The sequence below is a fragment of the Pleuronectes platessa genome, chromosome 2 (assembly GCF_947347685.1).
Source record: "Pleuronectes platessa chromosome 2, fPlePla1.1, whole genome shotgun sequence".
Taxonomy (NCBI): Eukaryota; Metazoa; Chordata; class Actinopteri; order Pleuronectiformes; family Pleuronectidae; genus Pleuronectes; species Pleuronectes platessa.
In genome coordinates, this window is record NC_070627.1 from 11931848 (window position 1) to 11954649 (window position 22802).

Consider the following 22802-nt stretch of genomic DNA (forward strand, 5'->3'; position numbering starts at 1 on the left):
CATCACACATGAAATGATAATTCAAATATCTTAATGGGACAAAGGTAAACTATTTCCTTAGTTAACATAATATCCCATATATCTGTATTTAATTTAAATGTTTAGACGTACAGTTGAGCTCGTGTTTATAAGCTCTCTATTGACTCTCACAGGTTCAGATGACCACAGGGTTTTAACTGGGCGGCTTCAGCTGGTGTCAGATCAGCTGATCGCTGCGACCAAAACAAGCTAACGCTAGCTTCTCGTAGCTGGTGGCGATACAGTCATGACAGGAGATGACGCTGTGAGACGGTAGGACATTGACCACGAGTCTGTTATTCAAATAGGTCGTGTCGGACATTAATAACTATAATTATGATAATCATAATCCTGTGTTTGTTTCGGAGGCAGCTCGAGCTAGTGCGTCGCTGGCAGAAGCTAACGGGCTAACTCACCTAAAGCTGCAGGTACCATAATGGAGTTATTAGCCACAGTAAGCTAACGAGACGCTCGTTTTGTTGAACACGAAGATAGTGAGAGGGAGGCTTAAAACAAAACAATATATTCGTAGGATTGATGTGTATAAATGTAATGAACGTTATGAATTGGGTGCCTTGCGTTTGGAATCGGTAGAAGGGTGCTACGGTTAGCTAGCTAGCCTCCGGTGCAGTTAGCATAACGCAGCGAGCCCGAGGAACGAGCGGAGAGCCATGGTGTCAGCAGGTCAGACCCGGTATCGAGGGGTTTACATGATATTTATCATCACTCACATCGACAGTGGGGTTACATGTGTATTAAACACAGCGTATTTGTTGCTGTTCGTCAAAAAAGCCTCCGATTCAAGCAGTAAACAGTCAATAAGATGGTGCTTTACGGTGGACAGCAGTCCTACAACCGAGCACCATCATCGTGTTTACACCAAGGCTGATCTTTGAGGATGTGTTCTCTCTCTCTCTCTCTCTCTCTCTCTCTCTGTACTTTTCCAGATCCTGGCTTCAGTGAGGGACTGAGGGCGTCTGGCCATCATCCAGATTGAACAACATTTAAGTGGAGACTAGCGATGCCTTATCTCTGAAAATGGGAGGCAGTGGATCCAAAGCCAAAGGTGTCTGGCCTTTCTCAGGCAGTGGAGCCGGAGGCGAGGCAGCTGTGGATGGGAACGAGCAGACTCTGGCCCGGCTCAAAGGTTCCAGAAAAGCAACACCCTTTGTTTTTACCCGGAGGAGGTAAATCACACACACCACTGGGGAATGAGTCACCCTGAATCACAGTAATCATGACGTGGGTATTTGTTCTGGTGTGTAGCCATGCACGTAGCCTTGGTTTTATCTGTTGTGCTTTTCAGTCGTTAGTCTCAGAGATTCCTCAGACACAGATACAACGGAGGTGAACATCTCTATATTAGGGGGCATTGTACGAAAGTCCAGTCTTAGTCCAGAAGGCCGTTGGTTCACCATTTGTATATCTTGTGCTGAAGGGGCCATGTTGATGTGCTGTCAAAATAAATGAGGGGAGTGAGATAATGAGACGCAACGAAGGTCCGCAAGCTGACACTAAGCATGGACCTACGTTGTCAGCACTTTAGAGACCACCATGGTTTCCCAAAGAAAATATAATTTATGTTGCTCAGCAGCTCTTGTCTGTTTCTAGAGATAATGTTCCAGTTCCTCAGGAAAATCCACACACTTCTTTGCTATCAGCAGTTTTCTTTGGAAAAAGTAAGGAAAACACATTGAAGAGTGCAAGTCATCATTTCTTCTGGACAGCTCAAGTCATTATCTTTATTTATCCATGTTGGACAAAATAAAACGTTGATGAGCCCACATGCCAAAACCTCAATAGCACAGACACACACTATCAATACAACAATGTTGAATTTGAGAACGCTTACGAGAGGTGCATGACTTTGTGGTGGACATCTCAGAACCTCTGCACTTAAAACCAACTCTCCGCCTAGAGATCCCTCGAAGCAAAGTTTGTTTTGTTTGAACCTTTTAAAGATGGAATAAGCCTCTTTGTCTTCTTGCAGTTCTTTATACTACGACGAGGACGGTGACCTCGCCCACGAATTCTACGAAGAGACAGTGGTGACAAAAAACGGCAGAAAGAAGTCCAAGTTGAAGAGGATCCAGAAGAATCTGATTCCTCAGGTTTGTTAGGGTCAAAACGATACAGCCGAGTATCAGGGCCAAGCATGAGGAAAAGAATTAGGAGGACTTTTTCTTTTTTGTATAAACATGACATTTCAAAATTTAAGCCAAACTTTTAAGATAATTATTTTTCTGCCTGTCAAACCTGATCACTTCTTATTTCTCCTCATATCATATAGATATTGGAAAGAGGTGTCAACATGTGTTGTCTAAACGCTGTAAACACATAAATCCAGCACGTGGTCTTTACAGCATCCATGTTTACACACCCTGACTTCAGAGCACATGAACACATTTGAACAATGACTTCACAGCTCAGGCAACTGGACCTTCGGAGGGGCATGTGAATGCACTAATAGCTCATATGACTGCCTCTACAAAATGCCTTCTGTTGTTGTGTTGTTGAAATTAGTAACAAGGATGTTTCTCTTTCTGCACATAAACAGATAGTCTTTGAAGATATTGTGCAAAAAGCTGATCAGGAGGGGAAACTGTCTTGGAGAGATGACACAACTGGCAGCTTGCATAATGTCCTCTGATTTAGTTTGACTTTTTCTCTAAATTTTAAATTTATTCTTGGCATTTTGACCTAATTTAGGAATTACAAAAAAATGCTTCTGATTAGGTTTGACTTTATTCACGACATTACTTCCTCACTGAGGATCTTCCTTCTCATTGTTTTATACCTGGTCCTATTTCCATTAAGGATGACATGGTGATATTGTTTGTCTTCTCTTTGCAGGGACTTGTGAAGCTCGACCACCCGTGTATTCATGCAGATTTCCCCGTCATCCTCTGTGAGGTGTGAAGCATTGCACAGGACCGATCTGACAGGAGGCGCAGCCCCAGGTACTCATCTCGGAGCAGTTGTTCCCATGATGGTCGAGAATGGAACCAGTGTCACGTTAAATTGATATCATGAATAGAATGTTATACATTTGAATTCAGCGATGGTCAGAGTGCCCTGTTCACAAAAAAATCAAATTTTTGATATTCACAACAGTAGTGACGGTACAGGTTGTGTTTCCACTACCCAGCTGATATGTAAGCAGTCTTAGAGAATACATCGAACAGAGTTGTGATTCTCTTGTTTGAGTTTTTTTGCAGGGAAAAATATCCTCGATGTGAAAAGGCTTTAACAGTTTATGCCTTCTGTGATACGTAGAGTGTTAGACTCTGTTTGTGTCTTTGTGTGTGTACATGTGTGCACTTAGGTTTGTTTGTGTGAATGTGTGTCAGAGGCTGATGTGAGAGATTACAGGGTAGGAAAATGAAGGATTGTGAAATTTCTTGTACATATGGACATGTTCTGCATTGTCATGTCTGTTTCAGTGACTGGAGCTCAGACCTGCACTAGTGAACATATTGTACTGTAAATAATTTCAGATTTCATAGTTGGAAATACTTGAATAAATGGTTTACTGAGCGGAATAAATGGAGTCAAGATATCTTTTTTTTTCTCAAAGGAGCTCATTGTGTCTTATCAGCAGTGGGTTATGGCTGAAGCAGTATCTACACACTACACATGACATCTGACTTTTTGGTCCCATACTTATTTGATGAGAAGCTTCACATCAAAGGAATGGTACAACATTTGAAATCTAAACGTTTGTTTTCCTGTCAAGATTTATATAAACGACAACATTCTCCTGTTTTTGGTTTTTAGACATATTAAACAAACGAGATCTTCTCTAATCTGAAAATAATAATTGTTCTCATGTAATTGTTTGCACACAAACTATTTATTTACCAGCTAATCTTAGTTTTAAAATGAAAAGTCCTTGTACACATGGTGCAATAACTTTAGCTCAATCAATGGAGTGTTGACTTTTAAACATGCAGCCAGCCTCTACTGTACTTGCATTACAGCTGACATGTTTTTATTTTTAGCTTTTCTGAATTGCCTTCTTGAGTTTCGCTCTTCAGTGCTCGCTGTTAAGTCTGCTGTGTTCCAGTAAAACATGATTTGTCTCGCGAATCACGATCAGGGAAAATGTTGGCTTATCTAAAGACTTTTATTACCTCGGACAAGGAGGTTATGTTTTTATGTGTTTGTTGGTCTGTAAGCAGGGTTACGCAAAAAGCACCTAGCTGATTTCCATGAAGTTTTGTGGAGGGATGAGGAGAAGTCATCAAACTTTGGTGCAGATCTGGATCAGTGGGGGCGGATCCAGGAATTATTTTTCCCTTTTGTTTAAGGGCGTTTTTCAACATTTCATTGAATTTATCAGGGAATAACTGATCGATCTCGTAAAAAAATCAACAACAAATAAACCATAGATCAGGAACCAGTGAATTAAAATTTGGTTTCATAAAGGGACTATTGGGCTATTGCGGAGTTACGTAGTTTTGGAATACAACTTATTTTAACTTTGAAAGTAACAACGTATAATGTATTTAACCTCTAGAGGGCAGCATAAATTCATACCTGAACGAACTAATGAGTTGAGTGATTTTGTGAGTTGAATATCGTGTGTAACGTAATGTAATGTAATGTAACAGATTCCCTGATTGACCTTTAATGATAATCCTGAACAGTTACTTTAAAAAAAGACACAATTAAACCTGATGATTAAACATGATGTTTGATGTAAAACCCTACAGATTCAATAGTAGCCAGATATATTTGTGTTTCCTGCTGGCACTGGATCCAACTTTAATGACAGCGTAAACATATTTCAGTGTGTACAGATCTGCACATAAATGGGTAGGGCTTCCTCTGCAGGCATTCTCTGGTGTCTGTAATTGTGTGGAATGTGGCTGGGTGTGCTTTGGGCCAGAGGTCAGTCACTTTGATGTGTTTCCTCCCCACTGCTCTCTGATGTTTCGCTGGTGAGTCCGGCCTGCATTAGAAGGATGTTTCTCTTTCTTGTACAAACCTATGAACTTCATGAATATGCCACTGCTTAACTGTTGTCATCCCTAATCGGTACAATGTGTGTATCCGTAGTTGAGCTGTCCATGTGGCTGTGGTCGGGAGAGATAGTCATTATAAATGATCAGCAGCCTCGAAAAAGAACTCAAACATGCTTTGAATTATAAACAGTCAAAGAGAGTCATTTAACGAACTGTAGAGGTTTTACAGTAAGTGCTTATTTTAGCCAATTTTATCCGAGTTTAGTCGAATTATGTCACTTTCAACCCCACAGAGAACTGAATGAAAAATATGTTTTCTAGGAGATTTGATTTAATGTCCCATGTTAATTAATACATAAATGCACATGAACGTCTGATTAGGTTAAAAAGAGAAGCAGTGAATTGTATAAACCAGTTTAAGGGGCCTCAAGTTACATTGACGCCCTTCTCACATTTCAAACATTAACTTCAAACATTACCATCCCAGTTTTCCAGTTTACACAATTACCAAATGTGTCGCAATCCTCTTAAGTGTGTGCTCGGCATAGTCAAAGTGGAAGGCTGTGTTTGCAGTTTCCCTGCCATTGTTTTTGCTTCCTGAAGGTCCCTGACTGGTGCTGATGTAATGCTCAGGAGCAAGAGGTTAAAGGAAAGCCGAGAGGAGGCTCCATTCACACGGGTCGTTTCACGCTCCACAATTTCCTCGAACAAACAGGGAGAGAAAGAGAGAGAGAGACCGATGACATGGTGATGTGAGTCAGCAAAAGCTCAGAGAACAAACGGCGGAATGGACTCTGACACGGGACGACGCCCTCACTTCCACCTCGTCCCCCCAACGGTCATGTGCTCGGACATCCATCAGCTCCCGAGTATCTGCAAGAGGAAAGTCTAAATTTCAGAGAAAGGCCGTTCTTCAAAAAACCCAACAAAGGACTCCTGGTTTTCTTCCAAACTGCTCTGTCTGATCACAATTTTTTTTTTAATTGGTTAATGACGCGTGAGTGAGTGTGTGGCCTCTCCCCTCCCCGCTCATCCCTGATATCCCTCATGCCTCGCCCTGGCTCTGCACTGTCCTATTTGCAGTACTTGGATATGTGACAGCATGTGGTACTTGGTTACTTCACCGAGCCGTTGCCAGTGGCTGTCATCACACACCTCGGGCACCAGTGACATCTGTGTACCAGATGCCTTTTACCCACCGTCTGAAGTGTGCTCAGAGCATTAGTGGAAAAAAACATTAAGATCAGTTACTTAAGTGGCAGCTCTACAAGTCATTAAAGCTAATAGACCTGCATTCATCATTTGACCTGGAAAAGGGATTTCACTCTAGGGATGTGTATTTATGTACATTTTAGTGATCTTTTGATCTTTTTTAGTTTATGATACTATGTGTGAGTGTTTTTTTGGATCATACTTCTTCAAATTTTGTCTTTAGTAGAATTGTGACTTACACTTATGATCGAGTTTTTGTGTGGTATTGGTACTATTACCACCTTAAGTAGATCTGATCTACTTCCACTACTAATTATAGTTAACCATGTTGGTTCCCATTAAACAATTTGTGAATGATCAAAACACTGCCCCATAATTTATGAGTTTGTGTTTTCCATGCGAAATGAAGGAATAATTGACTACAAAGTACAGAATGAAGATGATGTAAACACAGTGAGGTAAAAGTACAATGTTATTCAAAGTTCAGGAGAACTTTCCCTGTTTCCCTCCCATTAAACTAAACATTGTTTTTGGATTTGAATTGTCCACCAGGAGTTTTTGGCAACAGGATAAAGTTATTTTTTAATTTTTTTATGCATTTTCTTATTATGGGAAATGACTTCAACATAACATCTGCCAAATTTGGAACAATACTTCTTTCTTAGATGAGATATGCGGTATTTGTGGTTTTGGATTCGATCTTCCTTCTATTTTGAAGCAATAAACTTGAAAGAACCTTGTCCTCTGTTAACACCGACTAATCATAGCATAAAAGTCTGTTTTAGGATTCAGAATTTTGTATTAAAATCCTAATCGGATTATAATCACGATATGATTATTATAATTATAATCTGATTATTATATAACAATCTGGATCCCATGACAGATTGTTTTTAACTTTACCTTTCAGTGAAAGCTGATCAAATCACACCCATACAAAGAGTCTGTTGTGTAAATATTTTTTATATTTTACAAAAACACATTTGAAACAGGTTTGCAGATGCTTAAAGGACCATGATGATTCATTGCTTGTTTGCACAGTCAATTACTCTAGATTTGTAGATATTTACATTAAAATACATTAAAAAATATAAATTTAAATATCCCTTTCACCTAAATCGTACACACTGACCCATTAACAGTTGGATTTCCCATTGAAACGCATGAATAATACATGCAATTGACACAGCAGCACAATGAGGCATCCGTGCGTTTGGAAAATGAGTAAAAAAATAATTAGAAATATGAATAAAAATAGAAATACTATAAACAATTAAAAATTGAAATAAAACTCTATGATGTTTTCAAAATGGGCAATACAAAGATAGGCATCAAGTTTGTGTAATTTTTTACAGCAGCTCTTTTCCTGCAGTTCATGTTTGTAGATGTGAAAAAAGTTATTTATAAGCCGACATGTGAGTGTAATGTAGAAGGCTGATCATTAGTGGTATGATCTGACTCTGGAGCCATGTGGCTGCTGTGACCTGTCATGAACTGACTCGGATCTGGACACTGGATGCCTCGGACTCCTCGGACTCGTCCAGTCTGCGGCTGTAACCAGTACCGAGGGGGGGGGGGCATCTCTATAATGTTCAACTTAAAAACACACGTAAAATCACAACCTCGGCTGGGGTCACGAGAAGGTTAGAGGTGAAGCAACACGTCGCTGCAGGACAGCGCACACGCGGACGGGGGTGTGGGTACGTCCGCTCCGATTCGCCGCTCCCCCTTCTGTTTCCCCCCCGCCGCGTGAATGGAACATCCTGAAAGTGGTTCGGCTCCGGCTATGACAACGTCGCAGGGGGTAAGTTCACTTTCTTCACTGGCAGCAGGACGGTGCGGGGACTAGAGTACTCGGAGGGGAAAAGCCTCCTCGTTGTGTCTCCGTCCTTCTCCTCAAACAATGCTCCCGCTGGTTTCCTCCTGGTTGTTGTGAGGCAGCTCCGGAGAAACGGGCTCCTGTGTGTGTTCTTTCTTTGGGAATGGTTCCCTCAGCCTTGAAGTGAAGGTAAGAGGGGGAGGCTGCTGTCATTTCACTGTTACTGGACTTCACTCGTCTTTTTACTCATTCATTGACCTCGACGACAGTTTCTCTGAGTCGGGTTAGTTGAACTCGAACAGTTTGATCTGCAGCTGGAACAGAACATGTCACGTGTTCAGGTCTTCACTCACTATGGGGGAAATACTTTTGAGGATGTAAATCAGGATTCAGATTGTTTCGGTCTTTATTTACTCAGGACGTGTTTTTAGCATTGATTCGATCGTACAGCAAATGTTCGAAGGTAGTTTGTACCTTTCTTTATTGATTAGAATATGTTTGGTGAAGAAAAAAAACTGAAGTACATGTACACAAGTACCTCAAAAATTGTATTTGAGTACAATTCCCAGTGGGGTTTTTAATATGGTATGTTTAATAAGTGACAGTGGTGTAACAATAGTCTACATGAGTAAAAGTGACAGGAAGATAAGATAAGATCAGTTAATATAAGATACGATGATCCTTCATATGTCCCTGAACGGGGGAATGTGTTTGGTTGCAGCAGCAAAGGCAACAGTAACAAATAAAGTAATACAAAAAGTAAACATGCAATACAAACACAAGGAAATCTAAAAAGTGTAAATAGAGTAGAGTTAGTATATAAAGTGTAAACAGGATTTAAATCGTGTAATTAGCCTTTGAATTGCATGATTAGTATTAGGAATTTGAACATTTTAAAGATGATTAGTTACCACAGAGTAGAAATACTCAATTACAAGTACTACATTCAAAACTTTCCTTCAGAACAAAAATAACCAAATCATCACATTGATTGAATCCACTGCAAGTGTTGCATTTGGTCAAGGTAAGGCTATTACATTACTAAAGTTAAGTACATTTACTCAAGTATTGTACTCAAGTACAATTTTGAGGTACTTGTACCTGCGTATTTCCACTTTATTTTACTTTATACATATAAGACTTATATTTCAAATGGAAATATTGTCCTGTCATATACTATGTTGATGCTAATATATTTGTACTCAAGGTTTGAATGGGGGATTTTTATTCGTAATAGAGTATTTTTACTCTCTGTTAATGTTATTTTACTTTTGAAGTCAATTCTTCTACCACTGCTGAAGGTAGATATTGTCAATTTTTTTTTTCAAATGCTGACTTTATGAATGAATGTGCTGAGGAACTCTAGTTATTATTACAATAATCTAAAACATTTCATTCTCCTGTGTGAATTATAGAGCAGAGAGTGACGGTCCTTACTGTCGATCCACATCAGAAGACATGTTGTACTGGACTTTGTGTGACTGGAAAGTACGGCTGCTTATTGTCCTGCTGTGGGACAGCCTCTGTGCTCTGGGACTGAAACCCACGCAATGGCCGCTGTATTCCCAAAAGCCTTTGCTCCTCGCCTGGAATGCCCCGACTGAGGACTGTGCCCCACGGCATGGCATTCATTTCCAGTTGGACCAGTTCCAGATCGTGGCTTCACCCAATGAGGCCTTTGTCCGACAGAACCTCACCATCTTCTATAAGAACCGCTTGGGCCTGTACCCCTACTACGAGCCAGATAAAACGGCGGTGAACGGGGGGCTGCCACAGATGGCCAGTCTCACGCAGCACCTGGAGAAGATGCCAGATAGTGTGCAGAAGTACATACGTGAGCCAGGGGCCAAAGGTCTGGCCGTTATTGACTGGGAGGAGTGGCGCCCACTCTGGATACGCAACTGGGAACTCAAAGACATTTACCGCAGAAATTCTCGTGAGATGGTGCGCCAGAAGAACCCAACATGGCCTCCGGAGCAGGTGACAAAAGTAGCCCAGCAGGAGTTTGAAATGTCTGCCAGGAAGTTCATGCTGGAGACGTTGAAGCAAGCTAAGAACCTGAGACCCAACCAGCTGTGGGGGTTCTACCTGTTCCCCGACTGCTACAACCACGACTACAGACGCACTCTGGAGAACTACACCGGCCGCTGCCCTGACGTGGAGGTGGCCCGCAACGAGCAGCTGAAATGGCTGTGGACCGAGAGCACCGCCCTCTTCCCATCCATCTACATGGGCACTGTGCTGCGCTCCTCTTCCTCCGGACGTCAGTTCGTCCGGAACAGAGTGAGGGAGGGGATGCGTTTGGCCTCATCAGGCGATGGGCTGGCGCGTCCTGTCTTTGTGTACACGCAGCCCACCTACACCAACTCTCTGGAGCAGCTGACGGAGGTGACGCTCTGACTTTAGAAATTCCGCCCGTCCTGAATTTGTTTTTTCTTCCTTATCAGCTGTTTTCCTTTTCTTGTCCATCATTCTCGTGAACTTTAAAAATGACCGATGTGATGGTCATGTATGATACTGCACAATTCTGATATGGACTTTTATTGTTCAAAGGTTAACTCTCAATCACAGTGTGGCTCTAACCTTCAGCTCCCCCCCCTCCCCCCTCTCTGATCAGTGCCTGCTGCATGGAGCTATAGCCAAGCTTTTCTTTATCGACAGCCACAGTCATTTCCTGGAGCGGAGAGACACCCCAGCACCTCTCGCTCGTGTGTGCAGGATGTTGGCAGGATGGGTGTTGGTCGAGATGAAAATCTTGCTTACACCCTATACCCTGTTTCCTTATGAGTTAATAAACATGCTGCCCTTCACACACAGTAGCATGTGACTCTCTAACAATCTGACCCTGTTACGATGATACTCATTTATCTGGTTTTGACCTTTGCTGTCAGTAATGTAAAAGGTTAAGTGTGATGGGGTTAAAATGCTGTGTCATCTTTTACAGACTGACCTGGTCTCCACCATCGGGGAGAGCGTGGCTCTGGGAGCAGCTGGAATCATCCTGTGGGGAGATGCAGGTTATGCAAGCAGCAAGGTAAGCTCCACCACACCAGTCATAAAACAAACAAACTAATTAACCTCACTCAGACTCAATTCACATATGTGAACACAAACTTCATCATCTGGAATGTTTTCGACCCGATGCTCTTGTTGGTCATGTGTGGAGTCAGTTGATAACTAATTCACTCCTCAGGGCTCAGCTTCAAAGAGGCTGCAGTAGTCACATGAATTACGCATTTGGGCGGATTTTAATTTGAAATCCTCAAATCCGCCAACTATGAATACAAATATAATCTTTTGGTGAACAAAAATGCACAAGATAGACCGATATTAATTGGAGATAAAACTCTTATGTTTCATTTGAAACAACACTAGTCATTTCCAATGAAAATGTAAATATTGTATCCATTTGTTTTACAGGGTAGAAGTATTCAGTATAGTATTGACATTATTCATATTATGCATAATATGAATGCATATATTTTGTGTAATGAATTCTTTTAATCTTTTATTTTAACTTTAATCCACCAACCAGGAGTTGCATTCACTACCAGTCATTTCACAATAAAACGACAATAAAAACTTTGTATTTTATTCTACTCTATTCTATAATTAAATCTTTAAATGTAGTAAAGCCTTTTTTTTTCCTGACATTTTGTTTTGAATCAACAGGTTTATGGCTCATGTTGCACGTGTGACTCCTTTAGAAATATTAAGGATGAATGAATAATATCTTTAATACTACACAAAACGTTTTGGAGCTTTCCTTTAAACTTCCTTAAGTCATCTCAGCTGTGTATGAAAGAGAATAAGTTAAACTGTGAATGTTGACCTAGCTGAGTGACTTCTCCTTTCCTCTCCAGACCAGCTGTTCCGACCTTGAGGCGTATCTCCGAGGGCCGCTGAGTCAATACCTCCTCAACGTCTCCACAGCAGCGGAGCTATGCAGCCAGACCTTGTGTGCTTCACACGGCCGCTGCCTGCGCAAAAACCCAGACAGCGATGTTTACTTGCACCTGAACCCCCTCACCCACAGCATCACCAGGCCGAGCGGCAAACCGACAGTGACGGGTGAGCTTGGCGAAGCCGAGGTGACGAGGTTCCAAACCGAGTTTCAGTGCCAGTGCTTCAGCGGCTACCATGGGGAGGGCTGCCACCAGACGGACCCCCTGCACCAGAGAGGGGGGGCGGCTCCAACCGAGGCATCAGCACTGCAATGTGTGATCTTACTGATTATTTCTCTGCTCCTCTGTTAATGCAGCATAAACAGTAGACAGCCGCATCGTGTGTGTCAACATATCAGAGCGGAGGGGTGTCATATTCTTTTTTTGGAAATGCTGTAAAAAATATGGATGACACAAAGTGAAACTTTATAAGAAACACTGTGGAAATTGCAAATTTACATTTGTTTATAACTTTTAATCTTTTAAAAACAATAGAGGGCTCGCTGGAAATGACCTTGTTTACATTTTGCTCTCGGTTTCCTGTCGGTCACTGTTTCCCAAAGTGTCAAATTCCATGTTTCTCATAGGGAGCACGTCTGCGGAGGAAATGTGGTGAATGAGTCGACGATGTCGGCGGCTGTGTGGTGAAATTGGAATTGATTCACTTTCATCTGGTGATAGCACAATATGATTTGAAGTGCCTTGACTTTTTCAACATGACCTCTCTCATGACTTTTTCTAATGGCGACAATTAAAGTGTTACTATTTATTTGAATGTATTTTTTAAGGTGTTTTATATGATATTTTCAGATTTTTATGTCCAAAACATGACTACTAGTAGTTTTTTTTCTTAAAATACTACATGACTCCATTGATGCTCAAAAGCAGCTATTTGATTTCAGAAGCACAAACCTTAAGAGACATTTTTCACACTTTGTTATGCTCCACAGTTTTACTGACATTATCACCTCTGTCTTCATGCTGTTTTCTCAAATTTGCCTTTTTTTCAAAGTAAATAAACTTCATTGTTAAACTCATTGGGTAATTTCTCTGAAAAACAAGCATCACGATTGCATTTTAAGTATTAGAGGTTTAACAGATGGTTCTCAGATAATACAGCAATGGTTGTATTCCTTGCTGTAATAACTAAAACAGTCCCCTGGAAGATCTGGATTTTTATTTTGGATCTGTGCCGAAGACAAGATCCAAGACTTATTCCCTGGGAAATTGCTGAAAATGTCTAAAACTACTGATCTTACATGTTAAAGAAAGTGAAAACAAGTCCTGGATCCGCCCTCTGATCTGAGTCAGCAGCACAATTAAATTTTTCCCTGACCTCCCAACAAGCTTCTTGCTCATGGGTTTAGAACGTTTTGGCAAAGGCAGGCAAAAACATGGCAATAACTTGGAGGATGAAACCAGAGCCGATTTTGGGATAGTTTGTGGATCATATTTTCATTATTAAAAAGAAACAAAGATTTTCAAGTGGTTTTCTGATAATACAGCTATGACCCTGTTGCTTGCAATGAAGAACGTCCCTCTGGGCCAACAGTCCTGTTATGAAACCACATTTGAAAATATATCAAAAAACATCCAATCTCTCATTTTTCGAAAGAAGTGGTAACAAATGTCCAAGATCTGACACTTTGTATGGATCAACATGCCACATCCTTCCTCCTGAGTTTCTTGGAAATCTGTAAAGTGTTTTTTTGCGTAAATCCTGCTGAAAATCAAACAAACAAGCACAGACAGAAATACAAATATAACTTCCTCTTCGGGGGTTAGAATTAAGCTCGATGGTGAAAACAAGTCTCATTTGGGTTCTGAGTGGAGCAAGAGCCAGCACGTCCTCAGGGAGGGACACATCTTGTCGGCTGCTGCCCCCCCTCCCCATGTAATTGTAGGGTGCTGTTAAACCAAGAGTTATTTTTTACTGCTTCTAGGAGTTGAGCAGGCATTCATTTAAATCTGGAGGTGGAAGAGTTCATTATGGCCTCCCCTCCCCCCCTGACCGCCATTCAGAGTTAAATCTCCCACGTGACCCTGGTGAACTGTTTATTTTCACATACTCTCATGTTTTATTGAACCCAGAGGATAACTGCGTGAGGGATAATTCAGGCTCTCACGTCCCTGTGGCTTTAAATACGGACGCTCCATGGAAATGATTTGCATGTCTCCTCTCATTGGTTGTTTGGGGGAAAAAACCTGTGACCACTCCTTTATTTATTCTTCCCTTTTTCCTGCATGTGATTCTGATCATGTGACTGCAGATTGACACACACACACAAACACAAGCTGAAAATCTTTGCCGGGTGTTTGAACAGGTAAGTGAGTTTGTCATTTTGTCTTTAATACATTTAGCACTTATTCATTCTCTAAACATGGGATCTCTAAACTCGAGCTGAAGTTCTTGGTGCCTTTGTGAAACTTCTGAAAATGGAAAGAGACTTTATTTGCTCAGGAATTTGACCGTCCAGACTAAAGTTGACTCACATTCTCTCAAAGGCAGCAGTGTTCAATGTTGCAATAACCTCTCCCGTCTTTGTTTGAGCACTTCTCGTCCTCTTTTCTCAGCAGGGATGAGTTCCTGTCCTCCTCCACTGCTGCTGCTCTGCAGTCTGCTCGGCCTTGTTTCAGGGCTGCGGCTGGAAACATCCTCTTTCTCCCAGGTGCCTTTCCTGAGCGTGTGGAACGCCCCCACTCACAACTGCCTCTCCAAGTATGGCGTGGACCTCAACCTGGGGACCTTTGACATCGCCCAGAACCTGAACCAAACCTTCATGGGGGACAACATCACCATCTTCTATAAGGAAAAGCTGGGTCTGTATCCCTGGTACTCCGGCCAAGGGAAGGCTGTGAATGGCGGGGTCCCGCAGAATGCCAGTCTTGATGAACACCTCAGGGCGGCCTCTGAAGACATCCGCACCTACATCCCAGACAGGGGATTTCAGGGTCTGGCTGTGGTGGACTGGGAGAGCTGGAATCCGGTGTGGGAGAGAAACTGGGACAGTAAGCTGGTGTACCAGGATGCGTCCATAGCGCTGGTGAGGGCAGAGCATCCGGACTGGACCCCCGCGCAGGTGAAGGCTGCGGCCCGGCTGAGGTTTGAGCAAGCAGGGAGAGCGTTCATGGAGGAAACGCTGAAACTGGGACAAGAGGAAAGACCAAACGGGTTGTGGGGCTACTACGGTTTCCCGGACTGCTACAACTATTTGGGCAACGAAATAATCTACTCAGGGAAGTGTCCGGCTGTAGCGATGAAGAGGAACGACCAGCTGCTGTGGCTGTGGAACTGCTCCTCTGCTCTGTATCCTGACATCTACCTCAGCCTCAACCTGCGAAGCCAGAGCGAAGAAGTGCTCCTCTACACGCACCACCGCATCCTGGAGGCCATGAGGGTGGGGGCTCAGGTGACCCCCTCAGCACCGCCCGTGTACCCCTACACCCGCATCGTCTACACGTACACACTAGATTTCCTCTCGCTGGCAAGTAGCTGTCGTTTGAACTCAATGCTCTTTAGGGGTTCTTCTTTCCCCCCCCCATTGTCTTCTATCCACTGGTTCATTAGTTCATTTTTGTATTCCTGCTGCAGGAGCACCTGGTCTACACCGTCGGTGAGAGCGCTGCTTTAGGGTCTGCAGGGATGGTCCTGTGGGGCGACAATAACTTCTCCAAGTCTAAGGTACAATAAAGACCTATGATTCACTTTTTATAAATGCCACAGTCACTGGTTTACTGTCTTTGTTCTCTCATCTCTCATCTCTAACCATATGCAATTCATATTAGTGTGAAGGCGTCAGAAACGATCATAACAAAGCCACATTTTTTTTAATGTTTGTTAAAGCTTGTGTCACAACCTTTCTCCACTTCGGCAGGTTTTATTCAAGCAGTCAAATTTAATGGCGCGTGCAGCTGAACACATCAACAGATTCACAATATTTACAACATTGATTAGAAGAAACAGTTTTTAGAACGATGGGAAAGTGCGTTAATGTCTCAAGTGTTAATAACTAAGAAAATGTCGGATGGAGACGAGGGCAGCAGCAATGAGGATGGAAGTGGAGGAGTGATTGTGTAAATTACACTTCAGCTCACATCTGACTGTTACCAGAGTGTGATATGTGTGAGAACAACCGGAAGGATTGATTGGCTTCTCATGAATAAGAACTTTAGACAAGGGGGGGGGGGATAAGATAAAGTTAACAGATTTAGCTCTGTTATTGTTAAAAAAAACTGAGATTTTTTACTTGGAAAATAAAAGTTATTTTGAACTTTATGTGTTCAGGGTCATTTATCTCTTTTAAGAAAAAACATTAACACAATGAAAACGGTGATGATTTCCTTATCGTCTGTAAAAACTGATTTAAATGTTTTGGCTGACTGGTGAATAATCTACAGTCATATGTTCCATGACTTCACTTGAGTCAAAAATACACTGATCTGCAAGCAAAGTTAAAACCACTTCTTCTTTTTACGGAGGCCTTTCTGTGTGTGTGATTGTGTGTCGCACTACTGACTGGAAATTAAAAATGCAACATGTTTCCATTTCAAAGGCCTTATTATGTGGAAGTGGGTAAACTGTCGTACATGTTGACAGCAGAAGGCACACGTCAGCCGAGGAAACAGTTAGTCTCAATGAGGTGTCTGAGAACAGGGGAGATCTGGCACAGACGAATGAGCTAAACTCGGCTGCACAACATCAAGCCCCTAACAAAAATACACTATAAAATGATGACAAAGGTGTAAACTATCTTCTGTTTCCTCTGTGTTGTCAGGCCACATGTGAAGCTGTCAAATTCTACATCGATCAGACGCTGGGTCCTTACCTGGTGAATGTGACGGCAGCCGCCACCCTGTGCAGCCAGGTGCTGTGCTCGTCTCAGGGCCGGTGTCAGAGGAGGAACCCGGCCTCCAGGGCCTACCTGCACCTGGACCCTGCTGTGTGGAAGCTGGTGTCTAATGAGGGGCTGGACGGGAGGAGACAATACAAAGTTTTGGGACGGATGAGGGCCGACAAGGTCACATTCAAGACGTCTGAGTTTCAGTGCAGCTGTTTCCCGGGATGGGGAGGTAAGAGCTGCTCCAAGCCGACTCGGGGGTGAGAGACTTTCCTGTGAGAAACCTAGGTAATACAAAGACAACCCTGGTCTATTAAATGTAGTAAAGTGTGAAAATGTTCCACTGGGGCTTGTTAGGCCCACAGGTCTTTTTTTGCTCGAGTGCATATCATCTCTTGTCAATTTAAATGTCCCCAATCTTTGACCTATGTGTTTTCTTAATTAATGACTTTCATATAGTTTAAATGGAGGATAATTTTAATTCATGTTTTTTTCTTTTTTTACTTTAGCCACTTTAAGTCTTCTCCACTCTAATAATTATCTTACAGTAAATGTATTTGTGTGTTTGATCTTCACACTACAGAATCGTGTATGTGCAGAGTTTCACAGAGGGAATCATGTTTTCTAGTTTACCTGCTGAAAAGGGAAAGTGTCTCCAAGCTTGAATCTAGTGGATGTAATTCAAGGATGTTGACGCTAATTATCTCGTGTGTGAGTGGAAAAATATTTCAGACACAAATGATTATTTAAAGTATTTTTAAATGTCTTCAAATGTGGTCTGATGACATCTTAACATTTTTATTTTCATTAACATTGTTACCAATGAACTGTTTGTTATAAGACAGTAAATCATCATAGATTGCCTGCAACCCTACTTTTGTTGTCTGTTACCTGGAGTGTTGATGTTTTCATGTTGATCTGACTGAACAGAAACATAAATATGCTGTTACAGTTGGTTATGATCAATATTCCATGTATGACCAGACCTAATAAAACTGTCAGTAGATCGGATCTCTCTAAGAATTCGGCTATGAGAACTGTTTATTTATAAATGTCCTTGTATTGTTTTTGTAGCCGTTCTCATTTGATTATTATACATGTCATTCTAAAGTCATAGATTTTTTTTCTCATTTTTAAACCCCAATTAATTTGGTAAGAATATTTCCATTATTCGATGGTGAAAAGTAAGTCCTGAAGTACTGCTGTTTAGACGTTTGTGGGATTTTAGCTGGAATTAAATAAAAATTGACATTTATAATTACTTTGGAGTCAACATTTTATCTGCCAATAAAATACTTTTTTTCCCCTAAATATTTAACCATCTGGAAAAAAGTTTGACAAGATACATGTAAAAACCTGCTTACAAACATAAATCAGGGTAAAGGTATAAAACAATAAACTAATGTTATAAAACAAACTGTTCTAAGAGGCCATTCTAAGTATATTTAGCTGATAAAACTTTTGTACGTGAGTAAAATCTTCGCTTGTAATCGAACATTTTGATGTTCCTTTTCGCTGCTTTTACCAAAGTAAAGAATCTGAATTCTTCTTGGTGAGGCTTTACTTTCAAATGTTTGTTGGTATGTTTATGTCCAGCAGGTGGTGCTGTGAGACAGCTAACCTGAAGAAAGGCAGTAACATCAGAGTCTGAGTGTTTGTGTTCAAACTTGTGCAGATTATAAAACCTTATTTGACTGAGAGAACTTTACACTTCACCTCTGCTGCAGCTGCCTTCCCCCGCTGTGAAATAACCCTCAATGACTCAGAACCTGACAGAGCACAGGGGGACGTTTGATAGATTTTTCAAGTGGCTTGTACAGTCCTGTTTTATCTGATAGCCTGCTGTTGTTGATTGTAATTTCCACCCTTTGTCCCCGAGAGGCTTTGGCGGGCTGGAAAAAGGGACTTCCACAAGACCTCGCTGTTTCCTATATCCGGCTTTATCATCATTGGCTGGATGTGAGGAAACGAAGAGGACACGGATGCTTTTTGTCAAAGCTGTGGAGACATATCTGCAGCCTGCGCTTTTTTAAAAGACTAATCTGTTTTTTAGGTTGATTGTGCAGTTTTTCTAAACAAGAACAACCTAATAGACTGATTAGTATTCAGAGACCAAGGACCAAACATAATGTATATAATAAATATAAATATATACCTGCAGTTACTGATAATGGCAGGAAAAATAAACACGACAGGCGTCTTATAGTGACTGACATTCAACACTGTTTGTCATTATAATAGTTGTTTTTCAGCGCGGCAGCGTAAAAATCAACCCCCACTGCCCGAACGGAAAAGAGGGTTAATATTAACGGATCATTGTTTTAAGATATACTGGGGATTATTAAAGTTAATGTGTGGACAATTTTTAAAACTAGAAAAACACTCGTCAGAGAGCAAACCTGCACCAAGGCCCAGCAGTCCACTTACATTCAATCAGGCTGCACCAGATTTCACCCACTCATAGATAGCAGTCCGTATCAGCCTGAGTTTGTTTCATCAGGATCCTTTAATCATTCCCTGGGAAATCAGGGAGAATGTCTACTAAAGAAAACCCTGGATCAAGATCCACAACCAAACTTGATGGGTTCTTTCCTGACCAATACTAAATCCTTCCAAGTTTACTTGTAATCCATCGAGTAGTTTAATGCGTAACCTATAAACACGCAAGTAAACAACAATTCAAACTAAAATGACACCCGCCAAAGCCAATAGTCCCCTAAACCAAATCCCCACCAGAATTGACTGGGTTGTTCCCTGACTCATGCGGCCTCTTGCCTCCAAGTTTCCTTGTAACCTGTCCATTAACGTTTGCATAATCTTATTCACAAACAAACCAATAAACAGATGGATAGGGTTTAAAACTCCTTGGCAGAAGGTTAAAGTCAATATATTCGGAATGTAGTTTTATAGTTGGTATTTCTGTGTTGGTCAATTAAGTCCATGAACCTTGAAAACTACATTTTACAACAGTTTGAAACCTCTGATGTGGTTTTATTTGGAGAATTTCGCACATTAAGAGGAGGATTTTTAAAATGATCCCTCAAATGGGAAAATTGTCTTTCATGAGTAGAAAGTCATTCTGATCATGATCTGATCCAAGTGGTCTCCTCTCCTCCTCTCATCCTCTCCTCCGCCCTCCTCCGTCAGGTCCTGGCAGGCCCTCTGTTGCTCTATCCTCTCATCTCTGCATTTCTTCATTTTGGCGTCTCACTCTGTCACCCCTCCATGGTCACGTCTCGCCTCTCCCTGCTGCTCGGCCTGCAGATCCTCTCGCTCCCTCTCAGTTTAATAACTTGCTTCGTCACGCTCCGGGCCCGTGTCCTTCAGACGAGTTGACTCTCTGATCAGGTTTCTTAAAGATCTGATGCACGACACAGGATCCATGTGCGGATTCGGCACCGACAGGTGGTTTGTATTGATCGGGAACTTTAAATGCAGGATGCTCCCCTTCCAAAGGTGACTTATAGGAATAGTAACACATTTAGAGAAATACACTTGCTCTCTTTAAAGGCATGAATAACATGATTGATACCAAGATGCTGGTTAGACTATAGTTTAACTCTAAAGGTTCAGTGTGTAAGATTTAGGTGAAAGGGATCTGTTCGCAGAAATGTTCTATGAAATAGTTCTAGTGATGTTTTCACGTTTGTTTCATCTAAATTGTACGAATTGTAGTTTTCTTTACCCTAGAATGGGTCCTTTATATTTGAATATTTTATATTTACATCGGGAGCGGGTCCTTTCTATGGAGGCCATGTTTTTTACAGTAGCCCAAACGGGACAAACTAAACACCTTTTGTGTTTTTATACAACTGAAGGATTCCACAGGTTCTCTGTCATGTTTGGAAGGGAAGGGTGAGTTGAGGGGTATTCAGCTGCATCATGCACCTTCAGCACTAGATGTCACCAAAATCCACACACTATTAACCACCTTTAAGACACTTTTACATATCTGGGCATACAGCTGGACTACTATCTGAAATGGAGTGCCCATGTAGACATTCTGTGTGGGTTAGGGCTACTACATAGACGGTTGTAACACTGACGTCATGTCAATATTTTACACACTAAAAAGTAAAAATCAGATGTGGAAAGGCAGCGTGGAACAGCACTCTCACACTCCAGTTAAAATCAAAAATCGAGAACATGGTAAAAACAGCTATGAAGGCCATCTACGGAGGTTCTGTGGTCACACTAGTTCACAGGATCCTTGATGACCCGTCACACATTCAGGTAGACGTTACAGAGCCTTTCAGTGTAAAACAAATGCCAGTTTTAGATTTTCATCTTTTTTTCATTAAAACATTTTAGTACTATATTTCTAAGTGTTTTTAGGGCAGGTGCAATATTCAATTCACTTTTATTCTGCATTATTATTCTGGGTTTTCAACGATATGTCCTTGTGTAGTGTTTTTTCTTGTTTGCTATACAATGAACTGACTGCAGCTGCTGCAGAACTTTGGCCCAGGAAAAATGTCCCCAAAAAGTGTTTTTGGTTAAATTTGATTTGATCAGCTTTAAAGACTGGAAATAGAAGAAATCAGTTTGTGTCCAAAAATAATTAATTTGCCTACAAGCACTAATCACACTAATTGGCACAAGTGCTAGTAATTAAATGTCAAAATACATAATAGGGTAATATTAAGGACTTTCAGGAGGTTTGAGTTCGTCTGTTTGGACTTGTGGGGGATTTTGGATTTCAATCATTGTCCTGATTCAGCCCATGTGTGGAACCTGTGCCTTGAATTATTCTTTGTTGATCTTTTTGCTGCGTTTATGAACTTTAGCCTTGTTATTTTCCTTGTGTCTGTTTTTTGGATTTGTGTCGTTGGCCCTTTGTTTGCACTTTTAATTTATTAGTTCCTGTTTTATTTTGTACTCACCTGTGTGTCTTGGTTTAGAGCACTTCACTTCCTGTCTGTGTGTCTAACTTTGTTTCACCTCGTTCTCAGACAGTTCATCATGTCAGGTTCTCTGTCACTGTTTCTCCAAGAGTTACTGACCCAGTTCTGTTTTTGGACCGTGCTCTTGACCTTTGAGGTTTGGATGAAGCTGCTTCCTGACTGTTCATTGGATGTGGCCTCATCTGCATTTGGATCCTCACCTGATTGTAGAAGTCAAGATGACTTCCTGTTTTACTTGGCATTATATTTATTCCACATTCACCTCCTCATCTGCACAATCAGTTCTATATAAAGAATTATGTGCAGATTGTTAAAGGTGAACAGGAATTTTTTTAATAAAAGAGATTAAAACAAATTCGACTAGTTCAAACCAAACCAATTGAAAGTACATGGGCCTTTAATGGGACACATGGAAGAAAAATGGAGATAGAACTGAAATCTCACCACTTTGAGGGTAGTTGTTGAATGAATGAGACACAACCAGATCAGATCATTCTCTTATATCTTACATATAAGTTCACATCTGTATTTGTGGCTTTGTATTGTATCTTCAGTGCTTCATATTGTTGGATTTTATGATGTATATTAATCATGGTTTACTGGCTTGTTTAGCGTGTTGCGTTTTAGCTGAGTTATCCATAGATATTTGTGATTATATAAGATTACAGTGGTTTCTGTTGATTAATGAGCACTGTCTCATCACATAAAAACTCATCGCGTGAGGGGATCAGTGTATTCAGAAATAAATCAGTGCAGAGGCAAAGCTAGTAGGCGTGTACGGCAAAAGAAAAAAAGATCACATCATTTGTGTCTGCGTGCATGACATGTGCATGTGTGTGTTCCTGAACTGCATGTCCCCTGATGAGAGGTGACCTGACACACTGTCACATGTGACTTCCTGCACAGTGCAGCACTGGGCTCAGGCCCCACCTCCACCTCACCAAACTCACATTCATACACTTACTATACAAAGGTTGCTCCTGCCAGAGTCCCACAATGAGTGTGTGCACCCAGGAGCCATCCAGGTGGAAAATTACACTGCCTAATCAATCACTAATAGAAAGTCAGTCCTCCACTAGCAGCCAATCAAAAGCTCACGA

General features: G+C 41.4%; 3 protein-coding genes across 6 annotated transcripts; all 3 read left to right on the forward strand.

Moving 5' to 3' along the window:
• The first annotated feature begins 116 nt into the window (after positions 1-116).
• On the forward strand, positions 117-3564 carry tusc2a (tumor suppressor 2, mitochondrial calcium regulator a). Of its 2 annotated transcripts, XM_053447614.1 has the most exons (5): positions 117-291; positions 391-446; positions 966-1205; positions 2009-2129; positions 2872-3564. In XM_053447614.1, exons 3-5 carry the CDS (start codon positions 1057-1059, stop codon positions 2935-2937), a joined length of 336 nt encoding a protein of 111 aa, XP_053303589.1. In that variant the 5' UTR covers positions 117-291; positions 391-446; positions 966-1056; the 3' UTR covers positions 2938-3564. The 2 variants fall into 2 exon arrangements, with proteins under 2 accessions (XP_053303589.1, XP_053303580.1); XM_053447605.1 differs by lacking the exon at positions 391-446.
• A 4287-nt stretch (positions 3565-7851) lies between these two features.
• Positions 7852-12995, forward strand: hyal2a (hyaluronidase 2a). Of its 2 annotated transcripts, none has more exons than XM_053435566.1 (4): positions 7852-8001; positions 9432-10404; positions 10961-11050; positions 11880-12995. In XM_053435566.1, exons 2-4 carry the CDS (start codon positions 9475-9477, stop codon positions 12270-12272), a joined length of 1413 nt encoding a protein of 470 aa, XP_053291541.1. In that variant the 5' UTR covers positions 7852-8001; positions 9432-9474; the 3' UTR covers positions 12273-12995. The 2 variants fall into 2 exon arrangements, with proteins under 2 accessions (XP_053291541.1, XP_053291539.1); XM_053435564.1 differs by having other exon boundaries at positions 7944-8205.
• Positions 12996-14160: 1165 nt separating this feature from the next.
• On the forward strand, positions 14161-18059 carry hyal1 (hyaluronidase 1). Of its 2 annotated transcripts, none has more exons than XM_053435567.1 (4): positions 14161-14284; positions 14535-15445; positions 15553-15642; positions 16736-18059. In XM_053435567.1, the coding sequence occupies exons 2-4, from the start codon at positions 14540-14542 to the stop codon at positions 17060-17062; spliced, it is 1323 nt and encodes a 440-aa protein (XP_053291542.1). In that variant the 5' UTR covers positions 14161-14284; positions 14535-14539; the 3' UTR covers positions 17063-18059. The 2 variants fall into 2 exon arrangements, with proteins under 2 accessions (XP_053291542.1, XP_053291543.1); XM_053435568.1 differs by having other exon boundaries at positions 14168-14284; positions 14538-15445.
• The last annotated feature ends 4743 nt before the right edge of the window (positions 18060-22802 follow it).

Excerpts from the sequence above, each read along its gene's own strand:
- tusc2a (XM_053447614.1), top strand. The coding sequence starts at position 1,057 with ATGGGAGGCAGTGGATCCAAAGCCAAAGGTGTCTGGCCTTTCTCAGGC. Across the intron at positions 1,206-2,008 it reads TTTGTTTTTACCCGGAGGAG|TTCTTTATACTACGACGAGG; the intron begins GTAAATCACACA and ends GTCTTCTTGCAG. Across the intron at positions 2,130-2,871 it reads AGAAGAATCTGATTCCTCAG|GGACTTGTGAAGCTCGACCA; the intron begins GTTTGTTAGGGT and ends TTCTCTTTGCAG.
- hyal2a (XM_053435566.1), top strand. The coding sequence starts at position 9,475 with ATGTTGTACTGGACTTTGTGTGACTGGAAAGTACGGCTGCTTATTGTC. Across the intron at positions 10,405-10,960 it reads CTCTGGAGCAGCTGACGGAG|ACTGACCTGGTCTCCACCAT; the intron begins GTGACGCTCTGA and ends CATCTTTTACAG. Across the intron at positions 11,051-11,879 it reads CAGGTTATGCAAGCAGCAAG|ACCAGCTGTTCCGACCTTGA; the intron begins GTAAGCTCCACC and ends TTTCCTCTCCAG.
- hyal1 (XM_053435567.1), top strand. The coding sequence starts at position 14,540 with ATGAGTTCCTGTCCTCCTCCACTGCTGCTGCTCTGCAGTCTGCTCGGC. Across the intron at positions 15,446-15,552 it reads CACTAGATTTCCTCTCGCTG|GAGCACCTGGTCTACACCGT; the intron begins GCAAGTAGCTGT and ends TTCCTGCTGCAG. Across the intron at positions 15,643-16,735 it reads ATAACTTCTCCAAGTCTAAG|GCCACATGTGAAGCTGTCAA; the intron begins GTACAATAAAGA and ends CTGTGTTGTCAG.